General features: G+C 36.7%; 1 protein-coding gene across 1 annotated transcript; it reads left to right on the top strand.

Moving 5' to 3' along the window:
- Positions 1-368: 368 nt before the first annotated feature.
- Positions 369-17,637, top strand: LOC120632896 (mucin-5AC-like). Its single transcript, XM_039902934.1, has 4 exons — positions 369-701; positions 2,324-3,972; positions 14,904-15,318; positions 16,303-17,637. Exons 1-4 carry the CDS (start codon positions 369-371, stop codon positions 17,635-17,637), a joined length of 3,732 nt encoding a protein of 1,243 aa, XP_039758868.1.
- Positions 17,638-26,100: the final 8,463 nt, after the last annotated feature.

Consider the following 26,100-nt stretch of genomic DNA (forward strand, 5'->3'; position numbering starts at 1 on the left):
TTTTTCTCCAAAAATTTGCATTAAGTCAATAAATTAAAAGATCTACGCATAATCTTTTGATCATTTAATTGAATATTCGGATACAATACGTTTTATCAATTAGCTATACAGATTCACCGAATGGTATCTTATCCGTGATAAAGCGTGAATAGTTATGATATAATAATGGAGCCAAAATAATAGAGATTTAGTGTTAATCACAACATTTCGGGGGCATGACAAGGGTGGTTCCCATAATGTACCGTTACTTTTTAATCCTGCTCGTCATTTGCTACGATGTGAACTGTGAGGATTGTGTTACTGTGGACTTCGAAAATGGCCTGGAGGGGAACTTCACCAACACGTTCGGAGTCTGCAGTGGAATGCAGATGTGGAACCTCAAGCAATATTCGTCTCTAGATATGGACAGTCCTCATCCAAAAGCTGCTAGTTTTATATCACCGCAAGTGTCTATGAGTTGCATGTCATCGTTCCAATTCACACTATCGCCGGGGGGGATGCTTGAGGTGAATTTGTATATGCTGCCAACAGCTCCGTCGATTGATCACTTGATAATCCTGGTGTTCCAATATAATCCTGGAGGGAACGATGGCACCATTGCGAATGTGGTCCTTAGTGCGTCGGGATCCTCCTTTGTGCCGTATTGGCGAACTTTGAGAATACCCATCACTTTAACCGGATCTGGCATATCTCAAGGCTACGTAAGTGCATTTATTTTTTATAAATATCCTACGACAACACACACATCGCCATCTAGCCCCAAAGTAAGTGTAGCTTGTATTTTCGGTACTAAAACGACTGTTGAATACTTACAATTTACACACCCAGACACTGAAAAACATTCATGTTCATCACACAAACGTTCGCCATATGGGGAAATAGAACCCATAGCTTTGGAATCAGAAAACAGGGTCGCTGCTTACTGCGCTTGTTATCTAAACCCATTATTCTTAACTACAAATACGAACGTGAATCTGATATTACTTACGCTTTCACGCCTGAACTTATTTTCTTTATGATGAAATTTTGCATGGCGTTATCAGCGCTACAGAAAACATATACGCAATATTGATTCAAAATAAGAATTGGTACCGAGGGGCGTATAAATAACTTTTAGAGTAGGACAAACCAAATTGGCTGACCAAACAGGCAAACGCTTCCAGAACATAGTACAAATATATTTACAAAAAATATCTTCCCTTAGTTGTTTTTGCTATGAAACTAATAAGTAAAATATAAGTTTCCAAAATAAATTTAAAAAAAAATGTATCTTTGTGTCAGGGAATTAAACTGCATAAATTTTAAGTGTATCATATTAAAATCGGTTGCCCTCGTTCTTCGTCCACGTTTATTACGGTGCTTTACAAATCTCATAGGAACAATTATTTTCTCTTGGGTTAAAAATGGGCTTATGTTACTCACCGTCCTATAAACTAACTCTATGCCCAAAAACGAGTTGATTGCTCGTTTAGTTTGCGTGAAGGAAAAAAACTGACAAACAATCAAACACACTTTTACATTAATTGCCAGCGACAATAGAATAGAATGGAAAAAAAACTTTATTGCAACAAAACACAATCGGAAAGACTCATGACAAACAGTAATACTACTTAGTGCTACGGTGCAATCTCACCTGGCGATTCATGATTAAACGATGATGTCTAAGATGGTAGAGGGCCAACCTGTTAGGGAGTATGGTAGTCATACCCTAACTCCCATAGCGTTTTTTAAACCGCGGCAAAATTATTTTTTGCTGGGCTAAAAATTTTCCAATCTAAGTTGCATCTATAAAATCTAAGATAACTGTCGGAGGAAATGGTTTCCTTTGAAAAGATCTTTTATCTAGTCCATCTTACTATTATAATTATGACGTTTCTCAAAATAATGCAGTTCTGAAACAGCTTATCGAATAAGCGTTTATTGCTCTTGAAGGCTTTATTTCATCATCATCATTTTGTTTATCATTGTATCCAAAACGTTGTCAAGGTCATTTTAATTGCTAAGCCGCGAATAAATAATAGACTTTATTTTTAAAATTTCATTGAATCAGTTCCTGGTTGCTATTCCGGAAGAAAATTAATATAGATGCATATATATATATATATGTTTATATATATATCAACGCATAGCCCATAGTATTTAAATTCAGACTCTTTTAATTGTTACTCCACTAACTATTAAGCTGAGTCGTAGGATGTGCACCAAACTGGTTTCATTTGAAATACAATAATGCAAAGATGATTTTATTTTTTTAACATAGCACGCGGTATCCAGTATCCATTTGTAAGAATACATCGAGCAAATATCGTTTTGAATGTTTCAGGTAGTATTTATGGGGTCAGCGGCAGCAGAGTCAGTTATATTGATTGACTCATTCCGATATATTCCACCATCATTCGACGAGGAACTATGTGTGATATATAATGAAGAAACGCCAACAACTATTACCACTACTACTGATGTATCAACAACCACAGCTTTACCAACTACCACGGAAGCACAAACTACTACCGAAACACCAACTATTACAGAGGCACCAACTACTACAGAAGCACCGACTACTACAGAAGCACCGACTACTACAGAAGCACCAACTACTACAGTAGCACCAACTAGTACAGTAGTACAAACTACTACCCATGCACCAACTACTACCGAAGCACCAACTACTACCGAAGCTCAAACAACTACAGAAGCACCCACTACTACCAAAGCACCAACTACTACACAAGCACCAACTACTACACAAGCGCCAACTACTACCGGAACACCAACTATTACAGAAGCACCAACTACTACAGAAGCACCAACTACTACAGAAGCACCGACTACTACAGAAGCACCAACTACTACAGTAGCACCAACTACTACAGTAGTACAAACTACTACCCATGCACCAACTACTAACGAATCACCAACTACTACCGAAGCTCAAACATCAACAACCACAGCTTTACCAACTACTACGGAAGCACAAACTACTACCGAAACACCAACTATTACAGAAGCACCAACTACTACAGAAGCACCAACTACTACAGAAGCACCGACTACTACAGAAGCACCAACTACTACAGAAGCACCAACTACTACAGAAGCACCAACTACTACAGTAGCACCAACTACTACCCATGCACCAACTAATACCGAAGCTCAAACAACTACAGAAGCACCCACTACTACCAAAGCACCAACTACTACACAAGCACCAACTACTACACAAGCACCAACTACCAGTGAAGCATCAACTACCATCGAATTACCAACTACTACCGAAGCACCAACTACCACTGAAGCGTCAACTACTAACGTACCACCAACTACAATCGAATCACCAACTACTACGGAACCACTAATTTCTACCGAACCACATACTACTACTGACGCACCAACCATTACTGAAACACCATTTTCTACCGAGTTACCAATCATCACCGTACCAATTACAACTACCGATGAGCCAACACCTAGTTCAACCGTTGCACCAAGTACTGCTTCTGGGCCAACAACAACAGAAGAACATGTAACAGGAGAAGATGCTACTATCACTAACGAACCAGGATTAACTAAAACTACCACTGAAATTATAAGTTCAACTACTGAAAATCCTACAACTACATCATATACTTCCATCGCATCTACGACATATACAGAAACACCGTCTACAACTTCTGATTCTGATACTACAACGGACTTTACAGGCACAACTCCAAATTCACCAAATACAACAAACAATCCATTGCCTGAAGTAGATGATTACTACAGTTTCTGGAACGCATTTACAATAGCAATGGTAGTAGTTCTATCACTAATCGCTTTAATATTAATTGCCTTCTTTTTCTACAGATTAGGCAAAAGTAGAAGAAAAGAAGTGCCGCATGAACTGTTTGTTGATTATGATAATCTACCGAAACCTTTAGTTATGCCTAGAGTTACCAAAGTATATCCAAATCCTATTCGAATTCCCGGCAGGCAATATCCGATTTAAAAGTCATACTAACGTCGACAGATCTCATTCCAAACTATTCTAAACGAACGGAAAGAAATGGCAATCAAAGAACTCAAATTTACTTTTCAAAAATATTGTTAGGGCCAAATTTGATTTTCTTTTGTTCAACTGTTTATTTCAATTCCACAAAAAGCGGGTTATAACATTAAATCTCAACCTACTTTGTAATTTTTTTTAAAGATACAAGTTGTTAGTCGAATTTAAATTTGGTAACGATCTGAATGTGAATCTGCAAAATGGTAATATTGTCTCTCAGATCTTTTGAAGGACCAGAAAATCGGAAAATCTTCTAAGTTAACCATAGGAAATCACTTGAAACCTGTGGAATAGTCTAATAAACAGAATTGAATCTGTTTATCTGTTCTGGAATAAAATTTGAAGTAACGTATACGGAAGCAATAAGTTATATTATATTATATATTGTAAATAATGTAAATATGTAAAAAGATTTTAGATTTAACGATTTAGCTTAAGGTCGTCCGTAACTAGGAAATGAATTGTGTAGGCCGTAGTTTATAAGTATTGATAATAATAATTAGTATCATGTTAGTATTTCACTGTCCATAATTGATATTTTTAATGATAAACGATATGTCTCATATCTTTAGATGATCTTATTCTTATAATAAATAAACAAATTCCACAAAAAAATAAGGAAAGCCAATCAGATTAACTGGTATCTTTAATTTAACCGGAAGCGCATCACATTTCTTTGTTGTCAAAAGTTTGATTTTATTACATGCTATTACAACTTGGATTATATAAAATCAAATGCTAATCCAAAATCTATGCTTTTGTTATTATCAGAATTTCTGCACGGGTAAGAATAATGGGAATTCTGTTTAAATATAAGCATTATTCGATGAATAAAGGTTCAAGCGATAAGTGAAGAATTTGATTATCTGTTATCTGATAAAGTATAATCTATACGAATTTTGTTATGGAACGTCAGCGATTCGTTGCAAAGAAATGATAATAACATGCCTGGGAAAATTATTTGTAGCTCTAGATCATTCTATTTTTGATATAAAGGTGCAAATCTTATGTTTAATAAAAATATCTTTATCTTTATTTATTGTTATTTTAGGTATACAGAATCATGAATTAGGAATTAGGTGTCAGTATTACTTGGTTCTTTACTTTTGGCGCAAATTAAAATGAAGGCGATTGTTTAAATGGAACTAATAAATATACACACACCATGTAGGTACTAAAATTTATAATGATGACTGTAGCATCAAAGTTTATGTGACTAATTACTAATAAAACTAATGAAAACAAATCAAACGTCTTTCTATTTCTACGCACAAAAAATAATTTTGAATAGTATCTAAATAAGTAAATTTTCCACTTCTTAAAAAAATATTGCCTAGCTGCCATCTACACCTTATCATTGAAACTACAATGATAACAATTTGCTAACTTAAAGCTGTCGACATTATTGAAAATCCTTGATTGTAATACTTAATGACTTAGTTCAGTAAACTAACCGTAGATGGCGTTAAGATTGACCTCAGATAAGCTCATACGCGTATGATATCCTGCTCGTCCTAAATTCACTTAATTTTTTGCTCTTTACTCTTTTAAATACTTAAACGGAATTTTGTGAACCAAAGATTAAAATATTTTTGCCGTAGACTATTCTTGGAAATATTTAAACCACTTCAACGTCATCATATCCTTCGTCATCATAAGAAGAAGAATAATAAGTTAACGCGATTTCCGAGGCAAGTGGTGGTAAAAACGAATTACCTAATACCTAAGTTTTATTATCTGACCCATAGACTAGATAAATCCTCACTGGCAACCAGAAGTTATGGAATACTTTAGTCTTCAGGCACTGTGAACTTTGGATGAAAAGATTTCGCGGAGTTTCCGTAACGGTACCTATCCGAGTTGGTTTCGACGACCATGTAGGTAAGATAGTTAGACCTCAAACGAGTCGCAGGAAGTTTCTGGTCCCCACAAGACTGTATTTGGAACTCCCTACAAAAGACCTATGTCCAGCAGTTTAGGTCTATAGGTTGACATGATTATGATAAAATGGATAATGTATCCTAAATATATGTAATTCGTCGACTTTGTCGAGTGCAGTTCTCTCAACGATTACTAGAACATGGGCATCAGACTTCTGCACTCCCTTTTTGTTTGTTTGTGGTACCTTTACGCCCTAATTCAGCAACCAATCAACTTGATTTTTGGCATAAAGCTAGTTTAGTGGACGGAGAATAGCATAGGCTACTTGATCTCCGGAAAAAATCGTTTCCCACGTGATTAGCTGGTAATGAATAAGTCTGTACGTTGTCCTAATTTCAAATCTGGCCAGTTTATCTTTGATTCCATGACTGGCCGACACACAATGAGTTGTTTGTCAGTTAAGGGACGGTTTTATTGGTATAGATTAGAATAGCACGATATAAAGATTAGTTTAGTGACAACAATAATATTATATGGACGCAATAAATCGCAGCAATTTGTATTTTTTTCTTTTTTTAAGATTAAAGCATAGGAAACCGACAAAGCCGAAATCGTAGATAAATAATTTAGGATGTAAATGTTATGTAAGGCAGGCAAACGTCTCTATCCAATAAACCCAGTGTTTTTTTAATTGCCATACATGTTAGCCCATGACTGCAATCTCACCTGGTGGTAAGTAATGATATTTTTTAGGGGAATAGCAGTAACAATATACCAATCTCTAAATCGCTTGGCAAGACGTCGTTGTCGGTTGGAAGATAACTTACTAACGCAGAAAACTCTCACCAAATCATACCTGAGATAATTCAGACATAATAAATTCCTAAATTGTCCCTGCCGGGGATCAATCCTGGGAACTCTCCTATATAAGACCACAGCGCTCACCACTAAGCTATGGAGGTACTGCAAAAGAGGTTTACTCGTACTGCAATATTAATTTATTTATTTCTTTGATTTAATACGTTACTATGTTTACTTTGAAGCAGTGACAGCCTTGTGGTTGGGATTTCGGTTTCACTTTCGAGGGGCCGAGGTCGAATCTCAGCGCGCACTGCTAACATTTCTAAGTTATGTGCGTTTTAAGCAATTTAAATGTCAGTTGCTCACGGTGTAGGAAAACAAAAGCAAACCTGCATGTTCTCAAAGGCATGTGAAGCCCATCAATCGGCAATGGGCTAGCTTTGTAGACTACGGCGAAAACCCTTCCGGTAATAGTTTAAAGATAAAATTATTAAAATTCAGTTCTAAAAACTCTTCATTGAGAGCTCAAAAAATAGTGTCATGGAAAAAGGTTCATTTAAATTTGTCGATTTAGTTTTGTGAAATGGTAGTTTCTCGTCCGAGGTACTACCGTAATGGTTATTTCTGCTACCGAGTAAGCATTGCTGTGTTCCGGCCTGAAGGGTGTGGTTGTGGGTGTTATTAATGGCGCATGAGGTTTAACGCCTCGGTCTCACGTAGGTGGACAAAGGGTGTAACTTTGCCGGACGTGTTCCTTAAATGTCCTTAAACATTTAAGGAACACGTCCGGCAAAGTTAGGCGATAGAAAATCTGTTCATCCGTTCGGGTTAATACTTAATACGCCACATACACACACACACACACACATAAACAAACAAACGCTCAGCCACGCGTGCCTACACACACAGTCACGTCGAACTTATAACGCCCAGTCCTCTTTACATCCAGGGTGTTTTCGGTTGAATGGACTTTGGTAAATGACTTCAACGGGCATAAATAAGAAAAGCGGCACGCACGGTGTGGCTGCGTGTCTAATCCATTTTCATCTTAATTTGCATCAAGAATTTTATGAAGGTTTTCATCTTTCGTTAAATTATGAAAGATGAAGAGCAAAACTATTGTACTATCGGTTAAATTATGAAAATTAAGCTTCATTTGCTATGATCCGCGAAAAGCAGGAGAATCTGTATGGTGTAATTTATAATTTCTTCAACCAAACATATCTTCGGCAATGTACCCTACCTACGCACGTTTCGCTCCGAAACCGGAGCATCCTCCGGAGATGTTGACTTAACAATGTCTTTACGGATTCTCCTGATATTCGCGGACTATACCAAATTAAGCTTCATTTTCATAATATATCATGGATTTTCGCAAATCCACTATCGGTTAAAGTCTAATTAATTTACTATACTAGGTTTTAGATACATAGTGAACGCTAAACGTAAAAAAGTCCCGCCGGACCGCGTGCAGAGACTACCAGCTTCGCTCGACGACCTTGATACGTGAACGATCACAGAAGTAAATAATGAATGTATTGAGAAAATGAGATCTAGTGCATGTGAAGATAATGTGTTTTAAAATGAAGGCATTACTGAGCAAGTGTTGTAGGATACTTCTGTAGATACGAGTACGTACGTAGTGCAACTTTTGTACGTAGTTAGTTTTATCTATTCCGTGGTTTTGTGCAACTAACCTCTAGCTAGGATAGGCTGCTGTTGAACGAGGCAACTAAGAGAATCTAACCGAAAACGGGCAGCAGCGTCCCGTCTGCCCTGCTTGGAGATTACGGGAAAAGCCGTTTCCCATAATCAGCACGTTATAAACGTTGGGAGATGCCTTTAGTCCAGCAGTGAACTGTTAAAAGTCGAAAGAAAGATTGGACTATTAAATGCTGTTGATGATGACGATGACGTTTCTGTCACTTTGTCATCTCCAATAATTGATGGACGCCATTTCGGCGCTGTTAGTGTACCTCTGTGATACGAGTGTCCAAGGAAAAGAACTTTTTGCTTATAGAAATGTCCTATTATAGTATAAAGGATTACGTAAACTATAATAAAGCTAGGGTGTGAATTATTGCTCAAACCAGCTTGCACTACTAATAATTTTAAATGACAAATTGAGGTTGTGTTAACAAAAAAAAACACCCGGCTAACTTTGTTTCGGGCTTCTTCTTAAACCGGGACGAGTTTGGAACCCTCGTAGCCTGAGTTTTAAGTTTACTTATATGTCACCATCATCACACTACCGTGTACTTCTCCTTTAATGTACGCATCCAAAGTGCGAACTTGAATAAAGATATTTTTGACTTTAAACTTTTGCTCGCTTCCGAAGCAGAGCACTCCGCAAGTTTATGCTGTGCGGTGTACGTAAGTAACATAACATGGAATAATGTAGTAAGTTACCTGTGATATCTGTGTTCTCGTTCAGACAGACTCTGTGTGGACATGTGTATGAGAAGCCTGCGAAATGTATACAAGCGAAACTGATTTAAACGGAGTTAAATATAAAAGAGAAAACCGCGTGACGATCGATCAGTTTTTTGAAATAAATGTGACGGTATTGTCCACTTAAGATTACCATCATATTGCAATTTGTTCGAGTATCTTATCAAATAGATCGCAATCTGGCAGGTAATCGACTTTGATGTGTTATCTATAGCTCCTAATAATAAGGATATGGCCCTGATCTTCAGAGATTTTGCGATAACATTCGAATTATCTGTCAATATCGATGGCCTCTCTGGCGCTGAAGTGTACAGGGTTTATAGGAGTGGATATACTAGGTTCGAATTGCGAATCAATATAAAATAGTCACGTGATCAAATCAGGAATGAGTTCTGTAGAAGAACCAGAGTAACGGACATAACTCAACGAGTTGCGAAGCTAAAGTAGCAATGGTCGGGGCAGATAGGTCTGAGAACCGATGGATGTTAGGGTTTCAAGGTGTTGGAACGGCGACCTTGTTCCGGTAAACGCAGATGGTAGACCCCCGACGAGGTGGACGGATGACTTCATGCGAGTCGCAGGGAACCGTTGGACCCAAGCTGCACAAGAACGTGGAACTATATTTTGATTACGTTTGGAACTCCTTACAAAAGACCTACCTCCAGTAGTGGACTTCAATCGGTTAACATGATGATGATGACAATAAAATAGTCTGGCTTAATGGTTCGGTTCTGCCGCTTATAATAACGCACCAGCAAAGCCGTACCGCCTAAGGATACCTTTACGCGATGTCTCATAGAAACTGATTAGGGGCAAAGAAACCTGGAAGAGTTCTTACTGATCTTACTATACCATCAGTTATCGTAGTCAAGCGAGCAATTTATTTTATTTTATTTATTTAAACGAAAAGTTGAAAGAGTTTTCTTTTATGATGATTCTTAAATTTTTCCACATTCGAGGGCTTCTGGAAGAAATCTCTTTAGAGATAAGCTGTCCTTATGCACGTCCTGTCCTTTTTATTGTAATTTTCCATTTTTGGTACTAAATAAATAAATAAATTGATTGATGTTTGATGAAAAGTAGGTACAAAAAGATCAATTTAAAAGGTATTAAACATAAACTCATATGAGTTTTACCGTTACACCCTGCGCCGTCGACAATTATTGGTCGGGTTTGCCAACATTCTATATTATTTATGATTACCTATACGTATACCTATAAATCAACAGTTTTAGTCTAGCATGGTGGATCTTTTTTGAAGTACTAGAGTTTTTTATGACAGAGATCGTCCGGGGAAGTATCGCCAGCTTTCTTCCCCTAAACAGAATAGTCGCAATGCTGTGTTCCGGTTTGAAGGGCGTGGTTGCCGGTGTGGTAACGAGCTCATGAGTCTTAACACCTACCAAATTGATGGGCACAGGGCGGCATGTTGCAGGGCGTGCATACCGAGTGAAGTGTGATATTCTGTTTTTAGGACCTGGTTGGTCCATCAATTCATACTATAAAAAAATCTTTACGGATTTAGGGTGTACTGATATACGATATCCTACAAAGCGCATTGTTATAAAGTGGATTCTCTAAATCTTTGCCTCTTTATAAACTCATGAATATCCATGAAATTTTAACAGGCTCAAGATTATAATGATGAATAATTGGTAAGTCAAAAATTAAGTCTTTGATTGATGTGGTCTACCAATGCTGTCCTGGAGATTCTCGGCTAACCCTCATCAAAAGCCTATAAGTACAGTGTTGGACTAAAAGCATTTTCCATCGGTTAGCCGATATCCATCACACCGCGTTGGTCATCGCAGTTGATGGTAGCAGTAACACAGAAGACGCTGCTGCCCTTTCTCCTTTATAAATTCCAGAATACCGTTTCCTCCTTTCTATTTCAGAATACAGTTTTTACACTCCTCGTATCACCATCATCATCGTCATATCGACTCATTATAGACCCACTATAGGGCACGGGTCTCCTCCCTCAATGACAAGGGTTTGAAGCCGAAGAACGAGAGAACATTTTAGGGAACTCTTAGGGCAAGCAGGTTCCAAGCAAGTTATAATTAGGAATTGCCTTAAAAACAAATAACTTAGAAAAGTTAGAGGTGCGTGTTAAGATTCGAACTCACACCGAAGGTGAAGTCGAAGAACCCATTGGGCTATCACCGCTTCACCGAGCACCGCAATAGTATAGTATGCTAAAAATCACTACGCTTAGCTTGTGGATCTGTGATAACAGTGTTGACCACTGCGCACCGATAAGTCTACCGTATCGGTCATTAAATATTGGACCAGGTGAACTGTGGATAATAAACTGCTATTGATCGGTCGCCAGTTAATCGGCAAGGACAAGTGAGGTTGGTGTTCTAAGAGGTAACGCACCTTACTATTTCGCCTGGTCCAACATCATTCATTTAAAGATATACTGCGCCAATTTGCCGTCAAATGTGGTCAGTGCCCCCGCTTTCTGAGTCCAAGGCTGTGGGTTCAATTCCCACACCTGGAGTTTCCCACAAGTGGATGTTTGAGTGATAAACATAAATGCTTTTTTCAATGTCTGGGTGTTTATCTGTTTATTATAATGTATTCATGTATATTACACCTTAAAAATATTCATCATTCATCTTGGTACGTATTACACAAGCCACGCTTACTCCTCATCGTGCCACCAACTCGTGCCATCGACTCGTGCCTCCAACTCGTGCCACCAACACTCGCCAACAACTCGCGCCACAAACTCGTTCCACCAATTGAACGAAAGAATTGTCATGCCACGTAATACGCCTGAGTCCGGATGAGGCTCTACTTAACTGGCCCTTAGATATAACTCTATAATATTATACCTAATACATATCACTCTTAAGGAGTTTTATGGTTAAATTAGTTAATTTCCACAACTAACCAATCAACTGATACTGATAGATCTTTATTGTTTCCATTTAATAGCTGGTTACTCCTTAAATTATTATCAATGACGTAATTCATACAAAACTACATACTATCATAGACTGTGATTTTCTATGACATTCAGATGAATGAATTAACGACACTGTCTTGTAAATTAGAAGAACCGAAATTTACGAAAAATCAAACGAAAAAGAAAAAGAAGCAATACGTTTTTAACATAAAAAAGACCTGCCCACCAAATCAATGTGTGAAATAAAACTTTTTACTGAAGCATTTGGATGATTCTCCCTACAATTTTAAAACATCTCTCGTTTTCGAACGCATCCTTAGTTGTTGATTACATTAAACGCGTGCGCAGTGGGAAGTACCCGCAGACATTATCCTCAGTTTATATGGTTTTTAATTTCTTAAAATCATTCTGACAAATGCTTAAACGGCTAATGCCAGGATATGCACAATCGTAGGGAATCAATGATAAAGCCAGAAATATCCCGGAAGAACGCTTTTTTTAAACAGTTTATTTTAAGCAAACTCAAAGCACTAGTCTAGTAGCAGTGGGTCAAAGGGGTATGCCTTTACTTTTTGACACTATCCATAAGCTTTTGTAACCAATCACTAATCTTATCCATGATAATTTTGATGTTATTAGTTACGATAAATATCGGCAAAAATAAAGCCGCGATCACACACTAACAAGTCCACAATAAACAAAATATCACGCTTTTTTGAGTATCAGCATTAGACTAAACAAAGAAATTAATATTTACCCTTTACAAAGACACTCCTGTAAGTAAAAATGTTTAAAGTGGCTTCAATCACTCTCTTATGAGGAGACGGAAAAACGATTGATTGTTATAAAATAAATTCAATAGAAAGATTTACTCACACAAACACACACACACACACACACACTATGTCCTCACTTATTCCGACTAGCATGTTGCATGTATCCCTTTTGATAACTGTTATTTATTTTATTTTATTTTGATTAATATTTTTGAATGTATTTAGATTTCTTGATGAATATCCAGTGATAATTTGGTAATTTTAAAGTTGTGGTGGTGGGCGTGATCACTGTTACGCAGTTTCATACTTTTACAGTGATATATCGACTGTATCGCCCAACATGATTTGAGAGAGTATTCTGAAACTAAGGTGCTCCGATTAACGGAGGTGTTCTAGCGGTAAATAAGCCACTTGTTATAAAAAGGCATAATTCAGATCTATTTATAAGGAGAGGAAAAATCAAAATAATTCAGGCATCACACATACATATATATTCTTGTCTTTATCAGGCGCTATGTGTGGTTGGCACAAAAAGTCTTCTTCTTCCATTGACTTCTAATAGCTGTCAACTCATAATCAACTGCTTTTGCACGCATATCCATCTCTTCTTTGGTCTTCCTCCACTCCTTTGCCCTTTTACACACAAACTTAACACTAAGACTGTTAATGTGAGTTTCTTCCATCCGCGTTAAATGTCGCACCATGTTAGCATATTACTCATGTTTTTTGTCACGGGCTTTACTTTTAGACTTTAGGTTATATCTTACGTTGTAACCTTGTCTATCAATTTCTACGCCTTGTCAATCTCTCATATGATATAACGACTGATAATTTAGACCTGCAAGTGTGGCCACATTTCTGCAATTTCTTACAGACAAATCTTGAAAAGATCTTAAAGAGACTAAGTAAGACCTAGTAATAATAATGGTTTAAGAATTTATTTTACAGTATTTAATGAATCTATAATAAGTGCATTAACAAGGCTCTATTGTATCTTAATTCCGGAAAGGGGATTTTCTTTATAATCTCTTCTTAATATCGTCAATCGCGATAATGGGTAATAATTGGTGCATTAATGAAATCGCATAGCTTAGCTCTTCATTTTCCCAAAATAGGATAGAAGGACTAAGAAATGTAAGCTCATGATTCGCACACATGATAGCAAAACAATTATCAAAATACCCAGTGTTCTTTACAAATTTATTAAAAGAAAATAAATGGTCTGTGAAAACGTTAGAATGTAAGATATAATTTACAAATCAGGCCTACAGCTTCCGCAGAGAGATCTCTAAATTACTGGATGGCATCTGAAAAGACCAAGAACTTTTAGGTATTAGGAGTTTCCTATTAAAAAAAAAAAAGAAAAAAAACCCTTGCTTGTAGGATGTGCAGTTGTTTATTCCAAACAGAATTTCGCTTGGATCGTAATGGTGTAGTTGTAAGGGTCCTTTGTTCAAATATCTTAAATTCATTTATTTCAAGTAGGCCTCATGTGAACACTTTTGAAACGTCAAGTCTATATGTTTGTATTGAGTTTGGAAAGCAGATTGTATCCAGAAGAAGCTGGTAAGAAACTCAACAGTTGCTCTGGAGCGGTGTGCTTCCAAGCAACCTTTTAACTAAGAAATTCGTCAATTGGAAAGTTACCTCAGTGTAATAAATTCGTTTCGACACATGGTTTAAACCTATGAATTGGTAGGTCCAATATTACCTTTGGAATCAAGTTATCTAAAGTAAACTCAACCCCATAAATGACTTCTGTCCTTCTGCAGATGATAAGCAGTCGACACTAGATTGACAACGGAACCCTAAAAAGCAGATATACACTATAATATTTTATTTCATTATCGCTTACGTACATTGCAATCGCACAGTATGAATCCAGCGTTATAAATATGTTGACAATCATAGAAATTCGGCATTTATCATAGCAATTAGAGGTGTCACTTGAACTATTACACCCGCTAATGACTTAGATACGAATGGAAATGATGGACTATTGTGTTCTATTAATTTTGTTCTTTTGTTCTAGTGTTATTAGTCAGGATTGTGTTATTTTCGATTTCGAGAAAGATTTCAACAGTTCGTTCAGTAATGAAGTCGGTGTGTGTAGAAATTTGATTATGTGGAATGTTGGGAACTACGAAAACCTCGCCATCGACAGCCCTGACACGGGCTCGTCGAAGTTTGTGTATCCAAATGAGAATTTAAGCTGTGCATCATCCTTTACATTTCAAATGACCGCATTGGGTGTGTTAGAAGTTAACATTTTTATGAAACCAACAACTGCTACGGATCAAGTGACGATCCTTGCGAACCAGGTGGTGGAGAGTGGACAAGACGTGGTTGTTGGGAATACTTGGATCATTGCCTCTGATGATAATTTTGTCAGTGGATGGAGAACCGCCAGGTTAATTTTGAATGGATTGGGCACTTTTGATGGTTATGTAAGTACCTAACTGTCATTCGTTTTCGTTATAACATTAAGGAAACGAATAGTATGCACCTATTAGTACTAAGAAGATGACCAAAAAAAGTTCCTTTGTAAACAATATACTCTTTGTAAATCAATAAAAATTTTAACAAAACTTAAAACTTCATATTGACTATCTGATTTTAAAGCCAGGCGACTTTTTTTTATATTTACAATAATTTTTAAAACCAGATTAAAAATCAAAATGGTATTATATATGAGATAATGAAGAAAGCTTTGTTACATACTATATATTATCATTCTTTAAACAAAGAAAACTCATCTTTCTTGAAAATTGATCGATCAACCTTTTTATGATAAAATCAGCTAGCATAGTAAAAATAAAAATCTTCAATGCAACTTCAATGGTTCAATGTTTTTGTTTTCAAAATTTTGAAACTATCATTTTTCTTTTAATTTTATAACAATAACTGATATATTCATCTATCATCTACAGCAACTGATCGGAAAATTCTAGAATTATTAAATATATGGCTTCCATTTTTACTTTACAGTGTAAACAAAATACCTTTCATTTCAGTGTATTGATTTTAAGAATAATTAATTAATATTTAAATTGAAAAATTAGGACATAACTCGTCCGATACCACAATGTGAATTCTACAAGTATTTTTCTACATGTCCTTGGGTAAACAGGATTCTAGAAATAAACATAACTAATTTAAAAATATAGAGTCAATACATCGAAGTATATTTTAATAAAGACTAATAATAATATCAAATCACGGAACAACAACGATAATTTATGACTTGTTAAGACCTTAAGATTAATCGACGTTCTACAAAAGATTAACACACGTAACCTCTGCATTGATTAAAGTTTAGGATTTTAGATAACTCTATTACAACATTTATGTTTATAAACGTTTTCTTTATAACGTGATGGCTAAATCAAATAAAATAGATATACATAAAAACCTTCGACTTCCATTCACAGATTACCATACTTGGAATGGCTGCACGAGATTCAATTGTATTAGTTGACTCGTTTCGACACATATCACCCAGTATAGAGGAAGAAGAGTGTATTATATATGAAAAAATCACTACGACAACGACTAAAACCACACAAACGGATGAAATTTCAACGGAGACAGAGAACACACTATCCACGTCAACTCTCACAACAGTCACTACTACTACCAGTCCAGGCATTACTTCCACAACGTATTATACAACGACGTCAGAGCAATCTGAAGAAACGAAGACAATGTCAACTACTCCATCTGGAATCCCTGATATCACAACAATGCAAACAGGATCCTCTGATACCACAGATACCACTTTCTCTACAGATAGTACCGTAATAACAGAGTCAACTATCTCAACAGATTCTAGTAAGGAGACTATTGATCCCATTACTTTGACGCCTCCCACAACGATATTATCGACAATATCTACCACACGACAAACTTCAAGTTCAACTTATCCTGAATTTACTGATTCAGAAACTACCACTAAAATAAATACGGTTATTACAACTGAAACAACTATGGCAAATTCAGATGCTACAACGAAGCCAGATCATACAGCTACTGATAGTGACACATCATTATCAACTACATCACTATCAACTGTAACTGATAATGATATTTCTACGATCTCTCCTTCGTCCATTACCACAGATTCTGTGTCAACGACAAACTTAATAACAGAGGAATCTAATCAACCAACAGTAACAAATCCAAACTCTTCAACTGAGTCAATTATAACTGAAACTACTACTAGTCTTCATACAGAGTATACAACAACCACTTCTGGAACCGAGACAAAATACACGATGACGAATCTACCTGATACGTCTAGTTCCACTTCAGAAAAAAGTACTACATATATTGATACTACAACAGACGTCACACAAATCACTTTGTACCCAGAAACTACTACAATAGGCCAAAGTGAATCAATTTCCACTGCTGAAGATATTATAAGCCAAGGGACAACTAAACCACCTAATTTAACAACAACGGAGGAAAATACAAGTGAAACAACTACAGTTACTATTACTACTACAAATTCTCCCTCTAAACCAAGACGTAGGTTTTGGAACACGTGTACAATAATTATGGTGATTATTTTAATACTTATAATTTTAGTTGTTACTGCTGTAGTTTGGTATTTAATTGGTAAAAGAAGCCGTCGAAGAGAGTCCCAAATGATTCTGCCTTATTTGGAAGAGCCTCCTAAAACTCTCATAATACCAAGGGTCTCCAAAATTTGGGCTGATTCGAGCACAATCCATAGGTTATCGAATATCATTAAATTAGAATGATCTGCTTAAACCACATTTAATAATAATTTGATGTAAGTATTTATTTTTATAATATGTTATTTAGGAATCATTGTAGCCACAGCTGATAAATTTTCGATCGAACATAGCAAGTTTAGTCATTCCAAAAACAAGGCGAATGCATCTCATTGCTCACGCGTGGTTTACAACCCTATTGTAATCTAGGCACACCCCAGTTTCCTGTCAGTTGAGTTCGAAATAACATATCATATTATTGTGCTTTTTCCATGCATATATATGCTTTGTTCTGTGGAAGGTCCCGGGTCTAAATCGGCAATTTTTGGTGTTTGTAGTTTTTTAATTGCATCTGGTCTGGTCTGCGGGGAGGCTTCGTCGTTGGCTTCTTAAAGGCCGTAAAGACGCGATAAAGATTCTTCATAGATAAAGATTACAGGTATGGGTTTAATATGACTGATACACACAATATTCAATTGCATCAGTTCTTGCCACGAGGTGATATTGCAGTTAAAAGCTAACTTGTATTGTAATAAAAATAATTTAATAAAAAGTTTAATAATTTAGTTTAATAAAACGTATAGATTTTACAGCTTCGCTGTAGCTTAAGTTCCTGCTACCTTGCTACTGGCTAATGTTTCTAAGACCATTATTTAATCTGTATATTTAAATGCAACAAAGATTGTAAAAATAGAGAAATGGTAATTATAATGTCAAGCATTACTATTTTACGTAGTTCAGAGGGAATAATTCTCATTATATTTAACTTATTTTGTAGTATTATATTATCTTACTATCAGAGGGTCTGTGACATTATAAAGGGGTGTTTGAATAACGCTAAAACACCTACGTTACCTACCGTGATAGCCAAGTGGTAAGACTCCGACGTCACCTTAGGGAGGCCGAGTTCGAATCCCAGCACGCACGTCTAACTTTTCTAAGTTATTAGCGTTTAGGCAATTAAAATATCATTTGCTTCAACGGTGAAGGAAAACATCGTGAGAAAACCATCATGAAAGTGTTCCATAATGATCTCAAAGGTTGCTGGAGTCCACCAATCCGCACTAGGTCAGCGTGGTGCACAACTGCCTTAACCCCTCGTTGTGGGACCAGACCCGTGCGTTCGGATTGGTTGACTTGTGAAGTCGTCGAGTGCCGTTGAGACCATTATTTTTTTCTTCACCGTTTTAAGCAAGTGATATTTAAATTGCTTAAATTAAAAGCACTTAACTCCGAAAGGCCTGTTGCGTGCCGGGGCTCAAACTCGGTCTGCACGATAGAAAATCCGAAGCCTTTTATACAATATTACACATTTTAGATATTATCATGAAACTTCTTCCAACAATGAAACATTTTAAAATAACTTATCCCACGTGGTAGAGAAGGTAAAGTAGGTACGTTAAAAAGTGTAAGCTATAATCAAACACCCCTTGAAAATTGTTCACGCCCTTTAGCCTAGTGACCATTGTCTTTTATTGAATTTGTATTTTTGAAGACGGTGATATTGGCAAATGAGGAATTGATTTTATCCTAAATGATTATCACCTATCGATTAACAATCTTTTTACTATCGTCAATTGATTTGGATATTGTTAAGGCAGATAAAATACTGACAAAGAATTCATCATCGATATTAAATTGAATAATAACAATAAAAGATTCTAATCTGTATTGCCCTGTTTTCTGTCTCTTTCTTTTTTACGGTGTTTTGAAAAGCGTGTGAAGCCATTCGCCACGGGCCTCTTTTCTCATAGAGGAAAAATTGAAACCATCAGCTCAACCTTATACTTCAATGATTCTCTTTTTTCCGGACCTGGAACCGGAAATTTTGACCCACAGATAAATGGGCACTGAGTAAATATTTATAAAAACGTTATATATAGATAAAACTAATATTTTGAAATTCCGGGTTACAAAACCGCCCATGTCATTTTGACAGCAAATTATCAATTTTTACTGCGAGTTAGAAGATGCCATTGCTCAAAAACCTACGACAATGTTTTGGAAAGAGCACCAAATCATTATTTGGAGCAGCGGTGCGCAAAGTAGAGATAGCCCTACTGTTGCCAACCTTCGTAAAGACTGCACCCTATTAAAAAGAAGATTGATGAAAGCTTTTAAGTTAGATATGAAAAGGACTGCCAGGTAATTCCTAGACTATTTTATTCAACGCAAAAAAGGAACAGAAGTTAATCCAGGACACAGTTGTGCTTAAAGCATTAAATTATTTTAGGAGAAAATTTGCTCTGTTTAAAATATTACACATAAGTCAGTAATGCGATTAGAGAGGCCTACTGTAATAGAGCTATTTACCTATCGTTATCTGGTGTGGATTAATTTGACATAAGAATTTTCGAAGATAAATGAACTTTTAAAAGAAAATTAAGTATCTGTACTTCTTGAGTTTTCTGTCAAGACATTCTGAGGAGTAAGGAAACTGGACTTATCAATCAGTGCTTCTGAGAGTGGATCCCGATATAATTCAATAGCCTCACCATGACGGATATTACTACTGACAATGCACTTTATCAGGGCATACATTCAACCTCTGCACAGCGTCTTCGCCGGCGAAGACGAAGTCCCCGACTTCTGACGTCATCCGAATGTGGGCTCACGTGGACTTTTCACCGTCCGTATCCCTTTCACTGCCGAGGTTCCTGAGCCTGAGCCGAGGTTCGGCCTCACATGAGGCGCCCTCAGGCCGACGATCCCTTCGCTTCTTCCTGGCATTCCCCATTCAGAGCCAAGCCAACAAGCCCGCGTTACGCTGTTAATTCATTAAAATTATTTAATCATTATTCGTTAATAAATTTAAATCATTAGGGTCAATCAGCTACACACAATGCGAAAATAAAATCTTATGGCCTGACCAATGGGAAGATTTTCCGATAATCTTTCGATTGCCACGCTGGGGACAAGGGTTGGTGATCACAGAAGATGATAGTAGTAGCACATACAACGCTACTGCCCTATTCCCTTAGTCGCCTCGTATGACATCCGAGGGAAGAGGGGTGATTTCAACTTTATTCTAATCCGCCATCACCATACGGCATCATATTAATAATTCAGGGCTAAATGAGCTAATCAGTAGTATTAGGAGAGCTTTTTGTGACAGAGCTCGCCAGGAGAAGAATTACCATCTTGCTTAAATCTGCCGCTTAGCAGCATTGTCGCAATATTGTGTTGCCTTCTGAAGAACATGCTTGCTGATGTAATGTCTGATGTGCCTGAAGCACATAAGGCTTTACATCTACACCTCAGGTTGATGGCTGTGTGCAACACTGTTCAGGATGTGTTTCTTGCATGCCCTACGAAGTTTTGCTCTGTTTATAGGCGATGGTTTACACTTACAAGCAGGCATCAATTATAAAAAGAAAAAAAAATATCACAAGTTACAAGTGATACAAACGTGGCATTATTAGAGCACACATTGAAATCGGTTTCTATTTCTTTTGATTCTATAAATATAAACAATCAATAAGGCTACGAATTCCTTCATTAATCCACTAGATAAAGATAGTTCAAGTTATTAGAATCACTGCTTTATTATATCCATATCGTGACACTGTAGCTAGAATAATAGGTATACCTACATAACAGGCTTTTAATCATTGGTAATGTTACTTGCTAGGGATCGGTTATTTAAAATAAGAACGACCGATGACTCTTGTAAGAATTTATTCTTCTAAGTAAGTAAGGGAGCCTTATGGGTTTCAACAGCGTCACCACGGGGTCTGGGCGAGCGCGTATCGTCGCCTGATAAAGAGTTTTGAGCCACAAGGCTCGAGGAATATCGGGCTGACGTCCACCTAGGGCCACCTAGGGCGTCTCCAGCGAGACTCGGACCTCGGCTTAGGCGGACGTCGGAATTAGTGGACTGATCGGACGGTGATTAGTCCGTGCCCGTGTGAATTTAGGATAGATAAGCCTTAAACGACGGTTTAGCTGCCGTTCTGTCCTCTATCTCAAATCACATTCATCAGATCTACACGAAATTTGGCTAAAATTAAACAGATATTATAACCTCTAAAGTACAAAAGTAATTATTTAAATCAGTTATAATTTGACGGCGTTATGGTGTAAAATCGTCAAACACTTTCGTCCCCTCTCCCAAAAGAACTGAGCTTAATTACGGGATAAGAAGCATCCTATATTACTTCTAATATGTGTACAAAGTTTCGTGATGATCGGCTTAGTAGTTTTTGAGTGAAAGCGTAACAAACAAACTTACATTTACATTTATAATATTAAGTAGGATAGGGATAGCGATAAGGATAGGGAGGGATGGGGATAGGGATTATTTTATCAATAAAAAAAGAAAAATATATGTAATACAGTTGTATAATATATTGCTGTCACGCACACGCTGTTTGTGTGTAGATTAATATGCCCCTCCAAAAAAATATTTACATACATAGAACACGAACACTTGTTAGTTCAGGTTTAACTTACAAGTACTGACGTCAATTGGCAATATATCGCTAATAAACGCAAAAGTTTGGGGCTAGATAAAATACACACTTACATGCCTTTTTAAGAAAAACAATAATTACTATGTACCTATACAAATACTTATCAAAATAATGTTAACATAATAATTACACTTTAATGTTTTTTTAAGTAACTTTCGCGATAACTTATTATTTAACACGATATAGCTGGAAAAATTTAACTAAAGAATCAAATCTTTTACAAGCTCTATTTTCGGTGCCAATCCGAGGTAAGGAGATTAGCCCCGTATCTCTGTCCGTCCCTATTAATTATTCACTATCATAATATTGTGCTACTAATCGTTAAAAACACCATTCTGCATTGGAGCACCGTCGCGGGTATATACTCTATAACCATTTCTTCTATACATCTTCAAACTTTTTTTAGTTCGAATAAGTAAACGTAGGTAGAAAATTACACGCTAGGCTCTATATATCTCTACCTCTGTCGATAAAGTAAGTGTATTAGAACGCAGTGAACAAGTGATCCTTAGAACGAAGTGAACGAGTGAACGAACGAAGCCTCGAAATATTACAGTAAGTTCTACATAGTTGCCTAAGCTACCCACCTTCTCAGGGTTGTCTGATGAGAAATTTCAGATTATGTTATTATTTTGATACGATAAAACTGATTTGATAATCAGATCGTATCGCTAATTAACGAATAATAATGATTATGGTGTAATTCGGTAGCCAGAATGAATATCCGATGACGTCAATTAAAATGCAACCAAATGAATAGTTGATTTATTTTATAGCCAGTAAATAATAATTACAGACGCGTTTTATGAAATCAGATAATTACCTTCATTAAATTATTATTAATACAAACATAAATTTGAAATTTAATGCATCAGTACATACATACATATTTAAATAAAAAAAATATATTACTATGGATTGACGTAATAACTTAACTATAAATAACGTGGAATAACGCCAGAAAAAAAGTTGGTAGTATTTTTTTATCACGCTCTGACATTTGAAAGATGCTGTCAGTTGAAGTTGAAAACACTGCCGCTGTGACAGAGCTCATCGGGGGAATTACCGCCGCCATGTTTATTTCTCTCCCGCTAAGCAGCATGGCTGTGTTTCGTTCTGAAAGGCTGCCCACACTGACTATTATTGACAATATTATTTGCTAATACTTCAATTCTTCAATACGCTCCGCAGACAGGCAATATTATTGCCAATATGTAGAATATAACATGTTGACGCGTTAAAGCGGTGGTAGCCCATTGGGTATGGAGGGTAGAGGTAAGGAGAGTCATCTGTGTATATGAAAAAGTGTCGTCAAAATGTATTAAATTAGGATGGCGCCACATTTGCATCAGGGTAACTCTTAAAAGAAGCGCCAAATATAAATATTGTTAGAGTAGGCTTGAAAAATAAACAAGGAAGTATGGAGATACAAGGAGGTAAGGTTATATTTACCACAATATTTTGTATAACGTAAGTTGTTGAAATTCTCAATAAATAACTACTTTAGTCGATAATGACATTAAATTTTTTAACTCGGCATACTTCAATTCATCTACGATTTTACATTCATACCATACCCTGTGCATCCACCAGCGCCATTGTGGAGGATTTTTGAACTGTTATTTAGCGCATACACTGGACACTTTTTCAACTTTTCTCCCATATAAGATGACTCTCCTTACCTCTACCCTCCATAGTCGCTAAGCAGCTTGGCTGTGTTTCGTTCTGAAAGGCTGCCCACACTGTCAATATTATTAACAATATTTTTTGCTAATACTTCAACTCTTTAATACGCTCCGTAGAAGTAGAATATATAATATTGTCGCGTTAAAGCGGTGGTAGCCCATTGGGTAAGACTTCGACTTCGTTTAATAAGCGTTTTAAGTAAAAAAATTTAAATTAAATTAAATTTCTTCAACGGTGAAGGAAAACATCGTGTGGAAACCTGCATGACTGAGAGTTCCCCATAATGTTCTCAACGGTGTGTGGAGTCCACCAATCTGCACTGGGCCAGCGTGGTGGACTATGACCCTTAACCATTCCTATTGTGGAAGTTGACCCGCTGTAATGTGTTGATGATGTAACAGCTTAGGTTTATAATAAAACACTGGTAACCATTTCTAGCATGGTTTAATCAATGACCATAGACTCTTACACAATACAGATCCATAATAATCATAGAGTATATTAGTAACATAGATATATATGACAGACTAGCTGTTGCCCCCGACTTCGTCTGCGTTTGATTTTGTTTTTGTTGTAAAACAAATTAAAGTATTCAGTATCGCTAAGCCTCAAATGAGGGCTTTGCTGCTGTCCGCTGAGGAGTTATGTCCTCTATCTCCAACCACATTCATCAGATCTACAGAAAGTTTGGGCAAAATTAAATACATATTATAACCTCCATAGTACAAAAATAATTATTTAAATCGGTTATAATTTGTCGGAGTTATTGTGTAAAATCGTCAAACCCTTTCATCCCCTCTCCCAAAGGAACCGAGCTTAATGTCGGGATAAAAGGTATCCTATAGTACTTCTAACACTTCCAAGAAAATGTGTACAAAGTTTCATGAGGATCGGTTAAGTAGTTTTTGCGTGAAAGCGTAACAAACAAACTTACATTCACATTTATATTATTAGTAGGGATAGGGAAGTAGGGATAGGGATAGGGATAGGGATGATGATATTGACAATAATATTAAAGTATGTGTGTGCTAAACTCGTTGTTGCCGGTGTAAATACAGGTAGGTACATGGTGTCCACCAATAAGCACTGGGCCAGCGTGGTGGACTACTGCTTTAACCCTATCACTGTAAGAGAAAACCCGTACCCTGTAATGGGCCGGTAATGGATTGATATGATGATGATGGCATGTTGTTTAACACCCTATGTCGGTTGACGGAAACAGGCCCTTTACGATGGCACTTCGTAGTACTTATTCCTTGCCTAACCAGCGAGGTGTCCACTTTAACTACAAAAAATAATTGTTGCGCCTGTGCTCTGAGAGTTGATAAAGCTGTGAGAGAAGATAGAATTTTATCCTTTCCCCGGGGTTAAAATTGTCTCCTCTCCATGCTAGCCGTGCTGGTTGTAAGAAACACGTAACACAAAACTCAAAAGGGTGGTCTAAACTCCAGCCATACGTATAAAAAAGAAGACGCAATTCGAGTTTTTGGTATATTCACAACAGAGGAATAATAACTCGCCCGGAGCGATGGTAAAATAATGGAGAAGGAAAGAAATAAGAGAGGAAGAGAAAATGATACACAAGACGCCTTTGTATACTACGAAAACAACAAATGTGTACTTGATGAAAGTAACTATGAACACAGTTTAAAAACGCGGCAAGTTTGACGCCGAGCTGACGAGCGATATCTAACAAGAATGACTGAAGCATTCAACGCCTCTAATAAAAAATGATCCAAGGCGGATCCACGTACAATTCCTATTTCAAAAAACAGGTGTTTCAATCTTACCAAGATCTTACCCAAGTATAGGTTTGACGCCACATCTTTACGGATTTAAAATGTAGTGCTTATATCTGGTTGGCGCCATCACGTATTGGATTCATCCCTGATAACGAAATTCATCTTATTGGTACTACTAACTACCCAACCTGGTCAAAACCTGCGTGCAACTTTAGTTTCATTTAGTTTTAAACATTAGGCATTTTGTATCAACGCCATCTGTAGTCTTGGGCACAAATCATTACGTGCGAAACATAGATAGAGCAAACGCGTTGATAATGGGCAGCGCGTGAAAGTTCAGGTAACTAATTGTAGATGGCGTAACTAAATTTTACCAATCAATACCCTGGGTCCATAATATATATTTTTGATCTCTGTATTTTATGTTTGAATTTTTATGGAAATTCCTTAGCTAACGTGTATTCTTACCGAACCTTAATAATAATGTTATTAGATTGTTATTATTTTGCTACACTTATGTATAGCAAAATACGAGTAATTAGCAATAATTATTTATCGATTCCATCAACGGCAGACAACTTCATTATCTT

The sequence above is a fragment of the Pararge aegeria genome, chromosome 20 (assembly GCF_905163445.1).
Source record: "Pararge aegeria chromosome 20, ilParAegt1.1, whole genome shotgun sequence".
Classification (NCBI taxonomy): Eukaryota; Metazoa; Arthropoda; class Insecta; order Lepidoptera; family Nymphalidae; genus Pararge; species Pararge aegeria.

Coding starts and splice junctions, on each gene's coding strand:
- LOC120632896 (XM_039902934.1), top strand. CDS start 369: ATGTGGAACCTCAAGCAATATTCGTCTCTAGATATGGACAGTCCTCAT. Junction 702..2,323: donor CTGGCATATCTCAAGGCTAC/GTAAGTGCATTT, acceptor TGAATGTTTCAG/GTAGTATTTATGGGGTCAGC. Junction 15,319..16,302: donor TGGGCACTTTTGATGGTTAT/GTAAGTACCTAA, acceptor TTCCATTCACAG/ATTACCATACTTGGAATGGC.